Consider the following 18,508-nt stretch of genomic DNA (forward strand, 5'->3'; position numbering starts at 1 on the left):
AGAAGTAATTCCATTGACAATCCATCACTTGCCCTTGAATCATTTGATTGGCTTTGCTAATGGGAATTACCGGAAGTCAGTGATGCTCTCTAGAGAAAAGGGAAGTGTTCTGCTAACCTTGCTGTGCACTGTGAAAATGAGGAACACAAGGTTGTGGTTTCTGAATGCAGTGACAGACCTTCAGGTCACCCAGTACTTTCATGAGACCACCAAACTCAATGTCACATCAACTGTCTCCATTTAGAGGTCTGAGTGTGAAGCTCTTGGGATCATCAACTTCAGTACTGAATTCCATGACAGGCTTTGCCACATCCTATTCCAGTCCAGATACTAAGCAGAATTTCGGTGCTTAACCTTCAACCACCTAAGCTCAAGTTAATTCACAATTTTTCCTATATAACTCACCTTCAGTGTAATTCCAAGCCAAAAGCAAGATAGTAACTTGCTGCTTTCTTTGGCTGAAAATACCGAACTAGTTACTTCCTTCTACAGTGTTAAGGGTTTTTCTAATTTTTCTAATTTTGTTAGAAAAAAAAATCAGTATAAAGAAAACACAACTTAAAATAAGGTCTGGAAATTGCTTCAAAGAAAGCTTTATTTACTACATACATCCTAAGAATGTACTGTAAATAGAGGAAATCTAAATAAATTTAAAAGCTTTTCAAATACAAAGCAACTAAAGATAACTAAACTGCTAGAATGTTTGAAAACAAAGAACACTAAAGCTTTTTTTTAAAACATTTATATAGTTTGTTCTTACCCCTAAAAAAAAAAAGTTCACATTTCAAGTTATAAACTTAACTCAGTAGTGTATGTGAAATGGTTTTGAAACAGAAACAGAACATAGATAGGAGGCTCACCAATATCTGTTTTTAAGGTAGTTTGGTAGTTGCCATGTTAAGATATCAATTTTTTTCTGTTCTTTTTATTACCCTCTTTTTTTTTCCCCCAAATAATTTACAGGCATATGTAAAATACAGTAAGACCGCTAGATCAGAGTCTCATCCAGTGAACCTCTGTGACAATCCTTTATTAGAAGGAGAGTACTTCTTTCACACAAAGTCAAGGGATGAGGATCTGATCCAAATTGCATTTTGTTGGATTATTCATTCCAACAGATTCGAGTCTGGATGCAGCTTGCTGAGTACATCATCAGGAACATTGCACAATTATTTTATGTCATTTAAGAATGATGGAAAGAAATGTTAGAAATGTTTAAAGGCCTTTGTAGGCACTCAATAATTTTATAGAACAGTTAAATAAATATTGCTTATATATAAACAATTCATCCCACCCTAAGATGGGGGGGGGAAGGCATTTGGGAACGTCTTAATTTAAATTTAAAACAAAACTAAAATATTTGCTAAAGGCATGATCTTCTTATTAATCCATAAATAAGAATTCAGCCATTAGCAAAAATTGAAAGATTTTATAGATCTCTGATGTGGCATAAAAACACAACTGTGTACTTGCTACCTATTGCACACCTCAATTCCTCGATGGAGCCTTTAAAAAAAAGTTCCAAGTTGATGTATTTCATAAAGTAGATGACAATCTTAACATTTTACTGTATTTTACATTCACTCTGCTAAACAAAAGCCTTGAAACAGGCACAACACTGCAACAATACATTTACTTCCTAATAATAAAACTTTTTAATAACATTGAAATAAAATGGTTTTCACTCTGCATTAAATTCTATCCAATGAACTTCTGCAACATAAAACTAAAAACCAGCATTAGGAGATTATTTACAAGCTATCTTCTAACTCATACAGGTCCCTCCTCCTCCTCCTAGGTGTGCACGCCCTAATTCAGGTCACCTACCGCGAGCACAGCAACGGAGGAAAGCCCTGTTCAATAAACATAATATTTCTAACACCCTTGACGACCACAGACATTTTGCATTGAAACATGATAAGGCAGCTAGAAGCATAACTTTCAGTGACAAGTGCCTTTGGGTGCCTTGTCTACAATGACATTCACTGTCTCTACAAATTCATACTTCAAAAATGACTAGAAAAGGAATTAAGGCTTTATAAGGAGACATTAAATAGCAATGCAAAAATGTCTTATGGAAACTATTAAAATCTTATGCTTATGCATACTCTGCTATTGAAAAAACCTCCCCAACCGAGACAAAAAAAAAAAAAAAAAAACCCACAACAAAACAAAAAAACCCAACAAAAACCCAGGAAGAAGTATAAAAACCATCAATGTTCTCTCTTCAGAGTAATTCATCTGCCCTAGACTTGCCAAACCCAGAGGTGGGACTGGGGAAATGAGTAGGGGGTTGGGGAGGGAAAGACACGTGGAGAACCAGCAGGGAAAACAGGGTGATGGTGGCAGGTGAGAGCTTTCCAGTGTTTGGACTTGGAGAAGTGTGACAAGTCTTTTCAACGTGGGCTTAAGGAGAGATCGAGTGTTTAATTTCTCAAAAAAAAAAAAAAAAAAAGAAAAACTATATAACTGTCATAGATAACACGTGGTTAACACCGTCAACCCTTAATGCCAGCTGAAAGAGAGATTTTACTCGCTTTAAAATTGCACTTTCCAGTATAACTTTTAAAATAACATCTTATGTAGTATTTTAAAGCACTATTGTTTGTATCTTTAAATATTGAATATATCTTTTTTTGAAAATAGTTCCCTAGCTGCTCAAGTGTGCTTTTCAATATATAATTGATATATTATTGAAGATACTACAAAATAGAAATCTCTGGAGTGCAGAAGTTTAAGAAAATAACCTTCATACTGAAAATATATCCTTAAAAATACAAAAACAAAAACCTCTATACAAAGGTACTGCAGCGTACAAATCTTTTAGGAGATGGAATTAAGGGCGCGAGCCGCCGCCAAGTCTCTGAGAAATGTCTGAACGCAGGCCGCTACGTCGAAAATAGTCTTAAAAAACAAAAACGAAAAGACAAAACAACAACGACAACAGCAACAAAACTAGTGAAAACTTCATGAATATAAAATCTTTTCAGGATGACGTCTGATAACATTCTTCACCTTCAGGTTTCCGAGGCGTGCTCCTGCGGCACGTTGGTTCTTCATAAATAGCACAGGGTTCCGCGCGGGGGTGGCTGGGGCCGGCCTCCGCCCTCCCCGCGGGGTCAGTACGTCGGGTACACGTCGTGGATCGGCACCTGGATGGTGGCGGCGGGGAAGGCCTGAGGTATGTAGCCCGCGTAGCCCCCGTACACGGCGGCGGCCGCCGCGTTCTTCTGTAGTGTGGCGATCGTGGCGGTGGCGGTGGCGGGCGCCGCGAACGGGACGTAACCGGCCCCGTAGAGCCCGGCCGCGGGAATTCTCTGCACGTTTGGCGCCACCGTGTACACCGGAGTGATGGGCCGGCCCTGGGGAGGGGACGCACGAGGCTCGTTAGGGGGCCCGGGGCGGGCTCGGCGGCCCTGAGGGAAGGCGGCGACCGGGCCTCCTCAAGCGCTCCCTGGAGTTGCAGCTGGGCGAGGTGACGGAGCTGCCGGGCTGAGGGGGCCGGTAAGGACTCTGCACCGGGCAGCCCGGGGGGCTCGGCGGTTAGCGCCGCCTTCGACCTGGGGCCGGATCCCGGGTCACGGGATCGGGTCCCACGTCGGGCTCCCTGCATGGGGCCTGCTTCTCCCTCCCTCCCTCCCTCCCCCTCTCTCTCTGTCTCTCATGAATAAATGAAATCTTAAAAAACTCTGCCCCCCCCCCTCTCTCTCTCCCTCTGTGTGTGTGATGTGTCTCATGAATGAATAAATAAAATCTTAAAAAAAAAAAAAAGACTCTGGAACCTTCTATCTGCCATTCTTTTCCATCACCGTAGGCCCTAGAGCCAGCTACAAGAGAGACTGGAGAACCTACCCTTTGCTCAGTTGATCTCACTGTAATTAATATTTTTTCCCCTAGGGGTGCCTGGGTCGGTTGGGAGTCTGCCTTGATCTCAGGGTCCTGGGATCCAACCCTGATCAGAGACTCCCTGCTCGGCAGGGAGTTTGCTTCTCCCTGTCCCTCTACCCCTCCCTCTGCTCATGCTCTCTGTCTCTCTCTTTCTTTGCTTCCTCTTCCCATGCTCTCTCTCTCTCTCAAATAAATAAAATCTTTAAAAATAGATATTTTCCTGGGGCACCTGGGTGGCTCAGTGGTTGAGACTCCTCCAACTCTGCCTAAGTCTCTGCCCCTCTCTCATGAATAAATAAAATCTTTAAAATACATGTGCAGGGGATTCCTGGATGGCTCAGTGGTTTAGCATCTGCCTTCGGCCCAGGGCGTGATCCTGGAATCCTGGGATCAAGTCCCACATCAGGCTCCCTGCACGGAGCCTGCTTCTCCCTCTGCCTGTGTCTCTGCCTCTCTTTCCCTCTCTCTGTGTCTCTCATGAATGAATAAATAAAATCTTTAAAATAAATAAATAAAATAAAATAAAATACATGTGCATATGTGCGCGAGTGTATATGTATATATATATTTTTTCTCCTCTAAAATACATGCCAGCTGCCTCAACTGAAGGAACAGGACGCTTCAAAAACAAGAGTGGAAAACACACTGTGACAATGTTATGGAACAAAGTGTCTAGATCTCTGTAGGGGCAGCTTTTTAAGCTGTGACCTAAAAAAAACCTGTGATCGTATACAATTTTCAGCAAGGGTGACTGATTGATGGTTTTGACCACCTCCCACCTGAGATATGACACCACTATATATACAGTTGACCTGAACAACGTGAGTTTGAACTGAGTGGGTCCAATTATATGTGGATTTTTTTCCAGTAAGTTCAGCACAGTACTGTAAATGTATGTAGTTTCTCTTCCTTATGATTTTCTTAGTAGCATTTTCTTTTCTTTAGCTTACATATAACACACAGAATATATGTTTCGTTGACTTATCAGTAAGCCTTCTGGTCAAGAGTAGGCTGTTAAGTTTTGGCAGAGTCAAAACTTACATATGGATTTAGAACTCTGTGGGGGGTCGGCACACCTAACCCTTCTGTTGTTTAAGGGTCAACTGCACAGATGGTTGTAGAAGCTTAGAAAAGGAACCAACTAACTTGGGAAGTTGGAGAGAGCATCTTGGAAGCAGAGACATTTGAACTGGGTCTTGAAGGATAAGGAGTTTCCACGGGAGAAGGAAGTAGGGAAAGGCAAGCTAACTAAAGCTGCCTCACTGCAGATGCCACCACTAGCTCCATCAAAGTCCCTGCTACTTGGCTCCTCTCTACTTGAAAGCGTAACATACTTGTTTTCTGAACAAAGAGGTGTAAAGAGGGAAGACTGTGGTTCAGCATTTCCCAAAGGGTTTGCCATGGAGCCAGTTCTGTGAGATGCTTTATGGAAAAGGGGATTTGTGGTAAAATAAAACACACATTTAACAAAATATCTAGTGCACCTTATGTTCCTCAGAATGCCCTGTAGTAAATGCTGCCCTGGCCTCTAGGTCTTAATGTACCTTCAAAATAAGCAATTCAGGATATATAAAATGGAGAATTCGATTTTTAAAAAAAATGATTTCTTACTGGATTTTCATAAGGGAATTAGTTATCATTCCTTTACAAAATCTGCAAATGAGAATCACAAAATCATGCTCAAAGGAAATTCACCACCTAAGAGCTATTTTTTCAACTGTAACCAAAATAATACTAAATATTAATAAGAATGGAAGGAATATGGTCTGCTGGGCACTATTCTAAGTGCCTTATTTGTGACATTTTGGAATCATCACAGCCACCAATGAAGCTGGTACTACGATTATATGGAGAGGTTTGGATGTGTTAAATGACTTGCATGAGGTGACACGGCTTTTAAGGTGACTCAGGAGCCTGCACATTTAGCCCTGTATTATCTCATCTACTACAACACTAAAATAATGACTATCTCATTGACAAGAGAGAAACTTCAGAACTGGGAAGGCAGGTGGCTTACAGCAAGACACAAGCAACCTTTGCCTAACGTGTGGACATACATTTAGTGATAAATGAACAAAGGGATGAAATTGAAGGGAAGGGGATATCTGAGAGAAACCTTTCCCTGTGCTATGGTCCAGCTCAACCCCTGGGCTTGGGTGGGTTGAACATGGGGAGTTGGGGGAGGAAGGAGGAGAGAAAAAGACCTCATTCAAGGCAAATAGCTATCCCTACTCTACTTATACCATAGATTTGTAAAGATCGAAAATACTTTGAGAAATAAATCCAAAACACTGACTGCCCATGCTAGCAAATATTTTTTAACGTGATCTATAAAGGAAATTGAGAATACAAAATGGCAAAATGGGGGCTCAGTTAGTTACATGTCTGCCTTTGGCACAGGTCATGATCCCGGGGTCCTGGGACTGAGCCCCATGGCAGGCTCCTGCTCAGCAGGGAGTCTGCTTCTCCCTCTGCCCTTCCCCCATTTGTGCTCTCTCACTCTCTCAATAAAAAATTTTTTTTTTTAAAGGCTAAACGGGCACCTGGGTGGCTCAGCAGTTGAACATCTATCTATCTTTGGTTCAGGTTGTGATCCCAGGGTCCTGGGATCGAGTCCTGTGTCAGGCTCCCTAGAGGGAGCCTACTTCTCCCTCTGCCTATGTCTCTGCCTCTGCCTCTTTCTCTTTGTGGCTCATGAATAAATAAATACAAATCTTAAAAAAAAAAAAAAGGCTAAACAGCATGTGAGCATGGGACAGAGGACTATGCCTGAGGGTGTGCCACAGGAAGGTTCTAGAAGAAATGATGGGAACTGACTTCTAGCGTGGCTCCACTCAGAAAAGTGTTCCCTTCACCAGTCAGTATTGCTTAAAATGCTCCTTCCTTTGCTGTAATTTGGCAGAGAATACGGAGGTGGGTAGGTGGGTGGGGCACAGGGAACTGAATGTTCAGAAAGCACAGGGTCAAAGAATTCAATCACAGAGAACCAAGACTGGTAGGTGAGCAGCAAGGCCACACACACTCAAATGAAGTCATTCTTGGGTTCAAAAGTACATAGCTCCAGGCTTTCTGCAGGATGCCTTGAAGGAGGGGGAAAATCTCCGTCGGAATCAACTGATAAGACTCTGAACAAGCCCCTGGGTGGCTCAAGTGGTTGTTGAGTGCCTGCCTTTGGCTCAGGTTATGATCCCCGGGTTCTGGTATTGAGTTCCACATCCGGCTCCCCATAGGGAGCCTGCTTCTCTCTTTGCCTATGTCTATGTCCTCGCCTCTGTGTGTGTGTGTGTGTCTTCCATGAATAAATAAAATCTTAAAAAAAAAAAAAGAAAAAAAAAGAGGACCCAGACGGCAACATCTGGTGGAGACAGATAAAAGCCAGAGTCTGTGATCAAGAGCATGAGTATGAGACCTGGAATTTGGGATGCTATGCACCAAGCATAAAAGTTTGCGAATTTCTTAGTGAGGAGAAATTAGAAATTATTACCAGAATCCCACACTAAGCATTGTTTGTAGCTTATTCTAGAGGTTTATAGTCAGTCCACAAGTAGTAGCTCCACTTAGCTGCCATTTTATAGCATGAGTCATTCACGACCTATTCCTTTCTGGCTTTAGGAAGTCCGGGCTTAAGGAATACTCGATGACACACTAGCAGGTGAATAAATTTCAACTGGTGTGACCCTTTCTGAACAACACTGTCAAGGCTGGTGCGGAGAGAGGGCAAAAGGGAGTGAGCAGCACTGCAGGGCGGTGACTCTCAAGTCTGACCCTATTTCAGCATTACTGAGGAGCGCGTACAAGACATGCATTCTAGAACCCCCACAGGGTTCTGTCGAGCGGGAATCTTCTGGGTTGGAGTCTAAGAATCTGCTTTTAACATACTCCCTGGATAATTCTTATCTAGTGGGGTAAGAGACCCCAGGCCTGAGTATCTGTGCTTGTCAAGTGATAAGGTATATGAGATTCACTGCCTCACAAAAAGGAGCTTTAACACGATTTTGCTTTGTTTGGATGAATGACCTATTCACCTATAGGTATTCCCTACGTGCTCTGCGCTGAAGATAAAATATAAGATGTAGCTCTTGGTCTAGAGTAGCTTCATTAGCTGGGGACATAGAACATACTGGCAACCATATGCCAAGTAATAATGTGGGAAATGAGAAAATACAAGAGAGAGGATTTCCAAGGCTGGGTGGGTGAGAAAGATTCTAAAGAAGTCATGAGACTATAGAGAACATACAGAAGAGAAGCTATGAGCAAAAGGTGGGGAAGGAGGCTGGAATGGTAAGACTGGACTGGCAGGAGGAATGGTAATACCTTGATCTGGAAGGGGGAGAGGATGAAGGGCAGATTTTGTAAAGTTTCATACATCTGTGTCTCTACAGATAGTTCTTTCTCCACACACATTCTTATATACGTATATGGATATTTCAATATTCATCTACAGGTGGGGAGTGGGGGAGGGAGAGGGGTAGAAGGAGGGACTCCCAAGCAGACCCAACACCGAGCATGGAGCCCAATGTGGGGCTCGATCTCATGACCCTGAGATCACAACCTGAGCTGAAACCAAGAATTAGACACTTAATCCACTGAGCCACCCAGGAGCCCTGAGAGAGAGAAAGAGAGAAAACCTATATATAAAAAAAAAAATCTTCAAACTGCAATTTGGAATGTGAAAATGTAAGCTATCTCCCTGGACTTTGTAAGTCGGCTCCTGGACAGTAAGAACACAAGTTAAAGATTATCCAGTGTCATAAAAAAAAAAAAAATCGTAGGGACGGTATTATGAGACTGTGAAGAATTACATGTGTCGTTTGGCATATTGCTTCCGATCTTTAATACAGTGATAACACTAAGGTGGTATGATTAGTATTTTAAACTTTTCTGTCCTGTCCTGATTCATAGGACACATTTCTTTCTGTCACCCCATCCTATGCTTCATCAGAGAGCTAGGCACACAGCTAATCGTCCTGCTGAACAGGAAATGAATCCATGATAAAGGGAAGCCTCACACACAAATGTCGATGACCCTAGCAGGAGCTCTACCTGGAAAGGTGGCGGCGTGGACACGGCAGGGATGACGGCGGCGGCGGCGGCAGCGGCAGCGGCACTGGCTGGGTCTGGCTGCACAGCGATGGGGCTGATCATGTGCTCCATTGTGTGGATTTTCCCATCCTCAATCATTTTAGGGGCTGGCGCTGCCTGGAACACGGAATACTGGGCCCCAATGGCAGGGATGGCCACTGCAAGAAAAAGGGACAGGGAAATGCACATCGCTTGAAAGTCCCCGAGGAAGATCGGTCGCTTTCTTGGTCGTTTTCAAACCAAGTTTAGCAGTCACGGGCCTCCCCTGCTAACTAACACTCCCTCAGTACAGGTAACAAGGTGCTACCGAAAAGGAAGAGGGGGGAGCTGGTAAAGACGTCCCCTGCTCCCAACTTGCCAACAGGGGTCCCTTTTCCAACGAGTAGAAGCCTGTCCTATATCCAGGCTCTGTTTTATGACTTTAGACAGAGACGTGATCTGTTTTAAGTTGCTCATAGTGTCGATGGCATTTACGAGGAAATCCAGCATAAAGAGTCACTTGACAGAATTTACAACATTTTTTCATAGGTGAAAAAAATTATCACTGGATTATAAAAAACGAAGCTCTACTGGGAAAATGCTTTTTGAGGCCTATGTGGCCATGCAAACCTATGGCCCAAATGCAGCTTCTTTGACTCTCAGCTAGGGAAAGGAGCGTATAATCCTCAACCAGAAGAAACTCAGAGTAGCTGAGCTTCAAGGGGGGGATTCTCTCAAAGAGCTCCTCCATCTCCCCCCATGAAACCAGGAAGAGGGCTGGAGAAGGGTCGCTCTGACTGTCCACGGATGAATTTTCCCTGAGTCCGGATGCTTGCATGGTGTGCTGATAGGGAGCTGGTGCTATGACGTGCTTACAATGGAGTTCCTTGCACGTCAGGACCAGAAAGAAGACCTTCCTCCTGTTAGGTGACCAGTGGGCACTGATTACACTGGCAAACTGGACTGTGGGGCCTGGAGGTGAAAGCAAAGTTCAAGGTTTCTGGCTTGAATCACTTAGGTGTCCCTACCTCCCATCTACTGACCCAGCAAGAGGGGGAAGAGGCGTGCTGGAAATCAGAATCCAGGACATGAGCAGCTGCAAAAACTTTCACCACTGCCTTGTCCCTATGTGTTCTGGTGTGTCGAAGAGCACAAGAGACGCTTGTGTTTTGCACTCCCGTGGTGGAATTTCCTACCCTTTCCACCAACTCACAGAACCAGCAATCAGCTGGACCCTCTGGCTTCCGACTGCTGGTGTAGCAACAGGCTTCAGGAAGGAGAAGACAGTCTGAGCAGGCCAGAAGGTAGAGAAGAGCCTCCTGGTCTTCTGTTGTCTTCCTCCGCCCCTCCCCGCCACTCCAACTCTGCCTATCAGGCCACAGATTGAGAAAGAGCCTAACGACTGGTGACACTTATTTGAAAAACCCACTACTGAAAAAGTGTGGCTTGAACATGGTTGGAGCTAGACCATTCCCTTAAGTTCTGGATAAGGGGGCCCAGGAGGCCACATTCTTGGCCTAACCTCTGGCTGCCTGGGAGAAGAGGAGCCCACGTGCAGATGAAAGCCTGAGGAAAGCCTGGGGTCACTTCAATGAGAGCGCTGGGGTTTCAGCTGAACGGATGCATTCTATCTATCTCTGGTTTATACTGACCTGTACCAGGTTTAATGGCAACTGGATTGACGGCAGAGATTTCCAAATTCGGTACAAGTTCATATCCTTTTTCTTGCTGCTTTCCTTTTCCTTCGTGATATCGGCTATAAATACCACGGCCAGCTGAATATCCCCCAAGGTAGGAACCCCTGGGCCCTGGGGCTCTGCTGCCAGCTGCACCTCGACCCCGGCCTCTTATGCTGCCTGCTTATGACAACAACACAAAAAATGATGAGCATCCAACAGTGACCAGACAAGAGGCAGATCTGAAGCCAAGGTTCTTGGCATTTCGAGGTTTGCCCTGAGCCTAGCTGCAGGTGGTCACACTACTCTGCCCTTCAGTGAGCTGGTAAGATGCTTCCCACATTCTGCTCTGGCCTAGAATCGTACCCTAAGTGTGCCTGCTTAACGCAAGAGATGAACTTGCATGGGGAGTTCCTAGGATTGCGACCGCCACTTCAATAAAGAAACACATTCATAGACTGCAAAAAAAAAAAAAAAAAGTTAGATCTGCAAGGGGATCAGCTGGTTCACCTTCCTCATTTTCTGCGTGAGAAAACCGGCTGAGGGAGGTTCAAGGGACTGATGAAAGGCACAGAGCCAGTGCATCTGATGACGGCAGGACCCAGAACTTCAGTATCAGTTTCCCCGTGGAATGCTTGCTCTCCGTCTTACCCTGCCCAGTACTTCACAAACACCACCACCACCACCACCACCACCACCACCACCACCAGCACCACCCCGACAATGTGACAACGCTGCGCTTCCCACTTCCCAACATCCTAAAGAGTTCATTTCACAGGGAGGCTTTAAGCCTTAAGTACGCATCGACTAGCGGACGAGCCCCAGACTGGGTAGGCCCAGGGAAAAGGCGGCACGCAAGGAGCGGCTGCATGTGCCTGTGCCCTCCGACGCTCACCCCATGCATACATACAAAGGATCTGCATTTCCCTCACTGCCAGGGTGGCGAATGCCCCAAGCGCCAGCAAAGCGCAGACCCCAGAACTGACAGGCAGAGAAGCGTGGGAGGGTGAGTGGGGGATGGGGCGCACCCCCCAGCTCAGCCGGTTGCAGCCGGGACACCCCTGCCGCTGCCCGGGCCACATGGCCCCAGTCCCCCGCTCCCTCCCGGCCCTGCACAATAGCCCCCACTAACCTTTCACGAAGTAGTCTCTGTTGGGCCCGACGAGCGCGTTGTAGGGGTAGCCGTAGTAGGCCAGCGCGTAGGGGTCGCAAGAGTACACGTAGCTGGGCTGCGGCGCCGCCGCCTCGGCCGCGCCGCCGCCCTTGGCCGCCTTCTGGTAGCGCGAGTACTGCTCCTTGTCCACGGGCTTGGCCAGCGTCACCTCGAGGCACGAGCCCTCCAGCTCGGTGCCGTTGAGGTTGTTCATGGCGAGCACGGCGTCCTCGCGGCTGGCGAAGTGCACGAAGGCGTAGTCGCGGATCTTCTTGACGCGCTCCACGCAGCCCGGGTTGAACTGGCCGAAGCTCTTCTTGATGGTGTCCTCGGTGGTCTCGATCATGAGGTTGCGCACGTAGAGGATCTTCACGGTCTCCATGACGTCCTCGTCCACGTCGATCTCGGGCTCGGCCCAGTCCACGGCGATCTGGTGGCCCCACAGCTGGATGCGGCCGGGCATGAGCTTGCGGCGCGCCATGGCGGCGGCGCGGTGGCTCTCGTACTCGACGAAGGCGAAGCCGCGGTTCTTCATCTTGTCGGCCGCGCTGGCGTACACGATGACGTCCAGCACGCCCTCGGTGACCTTGGCGATCTCCTCCAGGATCTCCTCGCGCTTCTTCGTCTTGGGGATGCCGCCGATGAAGAGGCGGCAGTTGTCCACGCTGCAGCACACGCCGAGCAGGCGGCCCGGGCGGATCTCGTGGTTGTTGAGCTCGCGCACGGCGCGCTTGGCCTCGCCCTTGTGGCAGTACGTGACGAAGGCGTAGCCGCGGTTCTTGCCGTCGAAGTCCATCATGAGGCGCAGCTCGTAGATGCGGCCCACGGCCTCGAACACGGGCACCAGCTCGTCCTCGTACACGTCGCGCGGGATCTTGCCCACGAAGACCTCGCAGCCGCGCTGCGGGTGCGGGCCCTCCCAGCCGGGCGGCGGGCCGCCGTACTTGCGCTGCCCGTTCTCCTGCACCATGCGGTAGCCCGTGCGCGCCAGCAGCGCCAGCAGCGCCGCCTCGTTGGGCGCCCCGGCCACGCCCTCGGGCGCCTTGGCGGAGGCCGCGCCGCCCGCCGCGGAGTCGCTGCTCATGGCTGCGGCGGCGTCCTCTGCGGTCATGGCGTCAAAGGCATCCACGGCTGGCGGAGACCTGGGGCGGAGGCGGACGGGACGGTGAGCGAGCGTGGGCTGTGCACCGCGCGGGGTCCCCCCCCCCCGGCCCGCCCCCAAACGCGGCTCCCTCAGCCACACGCACGCACGGCACGGCACGCGCGCTGTGCCCCAGCAGGTGCTCGGATGAGAGCGAAGGACAGCAGCTCTGCGTGAGTCAGCTTGTTTTGCAGGAAAAACCAGAAGTGACTCGGGGCAGGAGGGGGGGGAGGGGAACACACACACACACACACACACACAAATCAGAATGAACAAGTACTTCCGCTTAATCAGTACCCCCAACAGCTCTGAAGCGCAGAGAACCTGTTGTAATGGTCAGCGGGAACCTCACACTCTTGCAAGCAAATGGCAACATCTTTTGCTCAATTCCTGCACTGGCAACTCAGATTGATTTCCTTTCAGTTCTACCATTTTTATTTACCCCATGTGTTTTCCTCTGGCAGACAAAGCCTCCTTCTTTGCTTGCTTGCTTGCTTTTTTTTTTTTTTTTTTTTTTAAAAAAAACACGGTCTTGTCCATTGAGGAATGGAAATGGAGCAGTGTATTTAAGTTGTCGAAGAAAACTTTGAGGTGTTATCTATGCATGCAACATAGATACAGACATGTGTGCTGAAGCTTTTTTTTTCTTTTCTTTTTTCTTTTTTTACAAGAGTCAAATGGGACATCCACTTTGCCAGGAACTTGGCCTAGGAACTGCGTGGTAAGAGATGGTAACTCTGATGTTTATGGTGTCATTTAGGCTGAAGTCTCGGTAGAAACCATTCATGGATTCCCCAGGAGTTTGTAAAGCAGCTACTACCCGGTAAGCCACAGTTCATCTTTGGAGAACTGGCACATGCATTATCTTATCCCATCTTCTTAACCTCCTTACACGGAAAGTGATACTAACTATCATTACTCCTCATTTGTCTCTAGGCTCAGAGAGGCTGAGTCAATTGCTCACCTGACCCAGCAAGTGTCAACTCCTACCGGGACTTGAATCCAAGTCACCTTGGCTGCAGATTCCACGTTCTCTCTTCAAAAGCAGGGCTGTGCAATAGACCTTTCTGTGATGATGGAAAAGCTGTCACTAGCCACTTATGGCTACTGAACATTTAAAATGGGGCTAGTGTTAACTGCTGACCTCAGTTTTTTGTTTCATTTAACTTAAATAGCCCTGGGGAGCTGGGTGGGTCAGTGGGTTAAATGTCCAACTCAATTTTCAGCTCAGGTCATCATCTAGGGTTGTGGGATCTAGCCTATACTGGCCTCTAAGCTCAGCAGGAGTCTGCTTGAGATTCTCTCCCTCTCCCTTTGCCCCTGTCCCTACTCACTGTCTCTCTAAAATACATAGGGGTGTCTGGGTGGCTCAGTCAGTTAAGCATCTGCCTTCAGCTCAGGTTGTGATCCCCAGGTTCTAGGATCAAGCCCTGCATCGGTGTCCCTGCTCAGTGGGGAGTCTGCTTCTTCCTCTCCCCCTGCCTGCTGCTCCCCCTGCCTGTGTTTTCTCACACACATGCACGCTCTCTGTCAAATAAATAAATAAATAAATAAATAAATAAATAAATAAATAAATAAATAAGTTTAAAAATAAAATAAATCTTAAAAAAAAATAGCCATGTACAACAGTGCAATTCTAAACCATGCCACCTTCACTCATACAGTACAGGGCTCTGTGGAGATGATTTTAAAAATACAATAAGGTTATCATTAGGAGCTTTGTACTGTGCTTTTGCAAAATGGCTCTTTGAAAAGCGGAGTTTATTTCATTTTTTGGGCTACAAAAGTATTCAGGTAAATTTTATGGAAAATTAAGAAAAGCAGGAAAAGGAGTAATTCCTATTATTCCTATTCAATGACAGCCACAGCTAAACTTTCCCACCTTTTTTTAAAAATAGGATTTTTGGGGGGGTGGGGAATAGAACTTGGCTTCCAACAAATTTATATCTTGCTGCTTTGCTTCATTTTATAAGCATGCCTCCACATTCTTAAAACTCTTTGTAAAAACAATTTTAAATGGCATAGTTTCATCATTCAACTGGAATCTGGAACATTATTTTTAAGAATTTACCAAGAGGAATTGTGTAGAATACTAGGGGAAACTTCAGGAATAATTAGGTAAATTTGGAATCCCTGGGTGACGCAGCGGTTTAGCGCCTGCCTTTGTCCCAGGGCGCGATCCTGGAGACCCGGGATCGAATCCCACGTCGGGCTCCCGGTGCATGGAGCCTGCTTCTCCCTCTGCCTGTGTCTCTGCCTCTCTCTCTCTCTCTCTCTCTCTCTCTGTGTGTGTGTGTGTGACTATCATAAATAAATAAAAAAAATTTAAAAAAAATAAAAAAAATAATTAGGTAAATTTGATCTTTGAAAGAAAAAAAAAACACAGAAAAATTATAGGGACACAATAAAGGTCTGAGATGCTTATTTGCCAGCTGGCTAAACCATACTTCCTTGGTTCACTTGCTGTAACATCAAGGGGCAGTATGATTTAGTGAGAATTGTGAATGAAGAGAATTGTAACACGTGTTATGACTTGGATGTACCGTGAAGACACTGTGCTAAGTGAAATAACCCAGACACAAAAGGACAAATATTGTATGATTCCACTTATATGAAGTATCTAGAATAGACAAATTCACAAAGTTAGAAAGTAAAATCATGGTTGCTGCAAGATGGGGAAGGGGAGAATGGAGCATTAGTGTTTATGGCGTTTCAATCAGAGATGATGAGAAAGTTCTAGAGTTGGATGGTGGCGATGGTTATACAACAATGTGAATGTACTTAATGCCACTGAACTGTATACTTAAAAAGTTAAAATGGTTAATTTGGTTATGTATATTTTACCACAATTAAAAAAAAAACTTGAAAGTGACAGAGATGAGTGATACAAAAAGGACAAAAATAAAATCCAGTAAAATTAGGATTTTGTTAGAGGCCAGTAAAAAAAAAAAAAAGAAATGGCACAATGAAGAGGTTTCACACATTCAAGAAAATCTTGTGGCCTACAAACTCCATTCTCCGTATCTTCCTGTCTAATAGACCGTCGTTATATTGTATGGTGTGCCACTCAATGAATTTTTAAGGCCTAAAGCTTAGATAAATAAGAGATATATGATTTATGTAATGCCTTAAAAAAGGGTACTATACTATACTACTGATATGACCCTTCTCTCAGAGATGTAACAAAATACCTAACTTATTACAATTAAACAAGCTTTAGACCAAGGGCCTGGCAGCTATGGCCGTGGGCCAAATACAGCCTGCCGTTCGTTTTTATAAATAAAGTTTTTTTTTAAAGATTTTATTTATTTATTCATGAGAGACACACAGAGAGAGGCAGAGACACAGGCGGAGGGAGGAGCAGTCTCCCTATAGGGAGCCCGATGCAGGACTCAATCCCAGGACCCCGGGATCACGACCTGAGCCAAAGGCAGATGCTCAACCGCTGAGCCACCCAGGTGCCCCTATAAATAAAGTTTTATCAGAACACAGCCATACCCTTAAAAAAATATTATCTATGGTTGCTTTTGCAGTACAATGGCAGAGTCAAACAGTTCAGAGATTATATGGCCCGCCAAACCTAAAATAGTTCCTGTCTGGCTTTTAGAGAACAAGTTTGCTGACCTCTGCTCTAGGAGATGTGCAGAGAACATCCGTGGTACTAAGTAGCATAGATTGCTATTGATACGCATTACAGTCACATTTTCCTCGGTTTCCTATGCAGAGCAATGTCAGGACCAACTTTTAAGTTCTAACATATTTTAAAGACAATCTTCTTGATCTGCCTCCCCCCCCCCCCCGGTCTAAATTGTTTGCCATTTAAGTATATGGTCACATTTATGAGACCTGGAAGAAGAGAAATCTGGTGAGGGTGGCTGGCTCGGCTTCTAACACTTGTATGTGCACAATAATAATTTCTTAAGAGGCACAATCACAGAAGGGTTCATGTTCATTTATATTCATTCATTCTGCAAATATTTATTGAGTGCCTACTATGTGCCAGGTGCCAGTGGACCTCATTCTCATGGAGCCTACCTTGGGGTTAATGGAACTAGAGAATTATGCTTCAAATCCTAAAAAGCTGAGAACTAGGGCATCTTGTATTTGTGCTCAATGTCCAGAGACTGCTTCAAAAGAGTTGTACCTCAATATTATTAGCAATTTGTTTCTAATAAGACTGTAGTTTCCCAGGGAATACCTGGCTGGCTCAGTGGTTTAGCACCTGCCTTCAGCCCAGGGCGTGATCCTGGAGTCTCAGGATTGGGTCCCTCATCGGACTCCCTGCATGGAGTCTGCTTCTCCCTCTGCCTGTGTCTCTGCCTCTCTCTCTCTCATGAATAAATAAATAAAATCTTAAAAAAAAGACTATAGTTTCCCAACTTAAAAGCATAGCCACTATCATTATCATGTTTTAAAAGATTAATTTAGAATACCCTCTTTAGAAGGGTAGAGGGTGGGAGTGTACATGTGCATGTGGGTGTTTGGAGGGGGGCATCTGAAGAGTGAGATATACTATCTTTAACAAGATTCTTCATGTGTAGAGGATTGAACACAATGAGTAGTAAGTATACTTTGTAAGTTGAACCTTATCTGTGAGTAAAAACCAACAACAAAAACTTGGATAAATGGCACAGAATTATCCACTCAATATAAGATAGTTTAAGATTTCATTTATTTATTTATTTGAGAGAGAGAGAGTGGGTGGGGGGCTCAAGCCGACTCCACCCGAAGCCCAATGCGAGACTCAATCTCATGACCCTGAGATTGTGACCTGAGCTGAAACCAAGAGTCAGACACTTAACCAACTGAGCCATCAAGGCACCTCAATGTAAGAGTTTTAAAATAGATTGGGTAGTCTGATTTAGGCTGCCTACCATGCTGAATAAAGGCACAGTTTCTGGAGTTAGAGATCTAGAGCCAAAACTTGGCTCCTCTGCTTACTAGTTGTGAACCCGGGAAAAGCTACTTAACCTCTTAAAGCCTTAATATCCTCTCATCTTTAAAATGGTGACAATGATGGCTAATGTTTATTGAATGCCCACTATGTGCCAGGCAGTGTGCTAGTCTCTTTACATGCATTAACTCACTCCAAGCCTCAGAAAGTCTGTATGGGATATTATAATCTTTGCCTTACAGATAAGGAAACTGAGGCACAGAGAGATTAAGTAGATTCTCAGTTCGTGAGCATCAGAGCTGATATCTGAGCGTTGAGAGTCTGGTTTAGAGTCTGTATGTACCACAGCTGCCCCTAAGTGATTCTTATCACAGGGCTGTGGTGAGGAGTAAATGAAATGATTCATGTAACGCTCCTCGCATAGAATGTAGCACTAAGTGTTCAAAAGATGTTAGAAGAAATGTGAACTTTAAAAAAAATATATTTGAACTTGAGGTGAGAATCTTGCTCTTATGCAGGACTCTTGTGTTTACAGGGAAACAAGAGGTGTATCTCAGCCAACCTCAAACCAGTCAGTATGAGAAGCCTAGCCTGTGAGTTCTGGCGTGGACCAGTGTACTAGAATCTCCCAGATTCCATTCTTAGCAGGTAAGCTGTCTGGCAGTGTGATTCTCCACTGGCAATGTGGCAAAGGC

At 45.5% G+C, this 18,508-nt stretch overlaps 1 protein-coding gene across 5 annotated transcripts in view; it reads right to left on the reverse strand.

Annotated features, from left to right (window-relative positions):
- Positions 1 to 577: 577 nt before the first annotated feature.
- The window catches only part of RBM47 (RNA binding motif protein 47), a 151,438-nt gene continuing 133,507 nt past the window's right edge, over positions 578 to 18,508 (reverse strand). For 4 of the 5 annotated variants that reach the window (XM_055326756.1, XM_055326755.1, XM_055326752.1 and 1 more), the window contains 4 exons: positions 11,758 to 12,920; positions 10,602 to 10,808; positions 8,932 to 9,128; positions 578 to 3,362 (listed from right to left, as the gene is read on the reverse strand). In XM_055326756.1, coding sequence (XP_055182731.1) covers positions 3,120 to 3,362; positions 8,932 to 9,128; positions 10,602 to 10,808; positions 11,758 to 12,889 — 1,779 coding nt within the window. In that variant the 5' untranslated portion in view covers positions 12,890 to 12,920 and the 3' untranslated portion in view covers positions 578 to 3,119. The remainder of the gene's footprint in view (positions 3,363 to 8,931; positions 9,129 to 10,601; positions 10,809 to 11,757; positions 12,921 to 18,508) is intronic. The other variant, XM_055326753.1, reaches the window with a different exon arrangement.

This window comes from Nyctereutes procyonoides, unplaced genomic scaffold (assembly GCF_905146905.1).
Source record: "Nyctereutes procyonoides isolate TBG_1078 unplaced genomic scaffold, NYPRO_anot_genome, whole genome shotgun sequence".
NCBI lineage: Eukaryota > Metazoa > Chordata > Mammalia > Carnivora > Canidae > Nyctereutes > Nyctereutes procyonoides.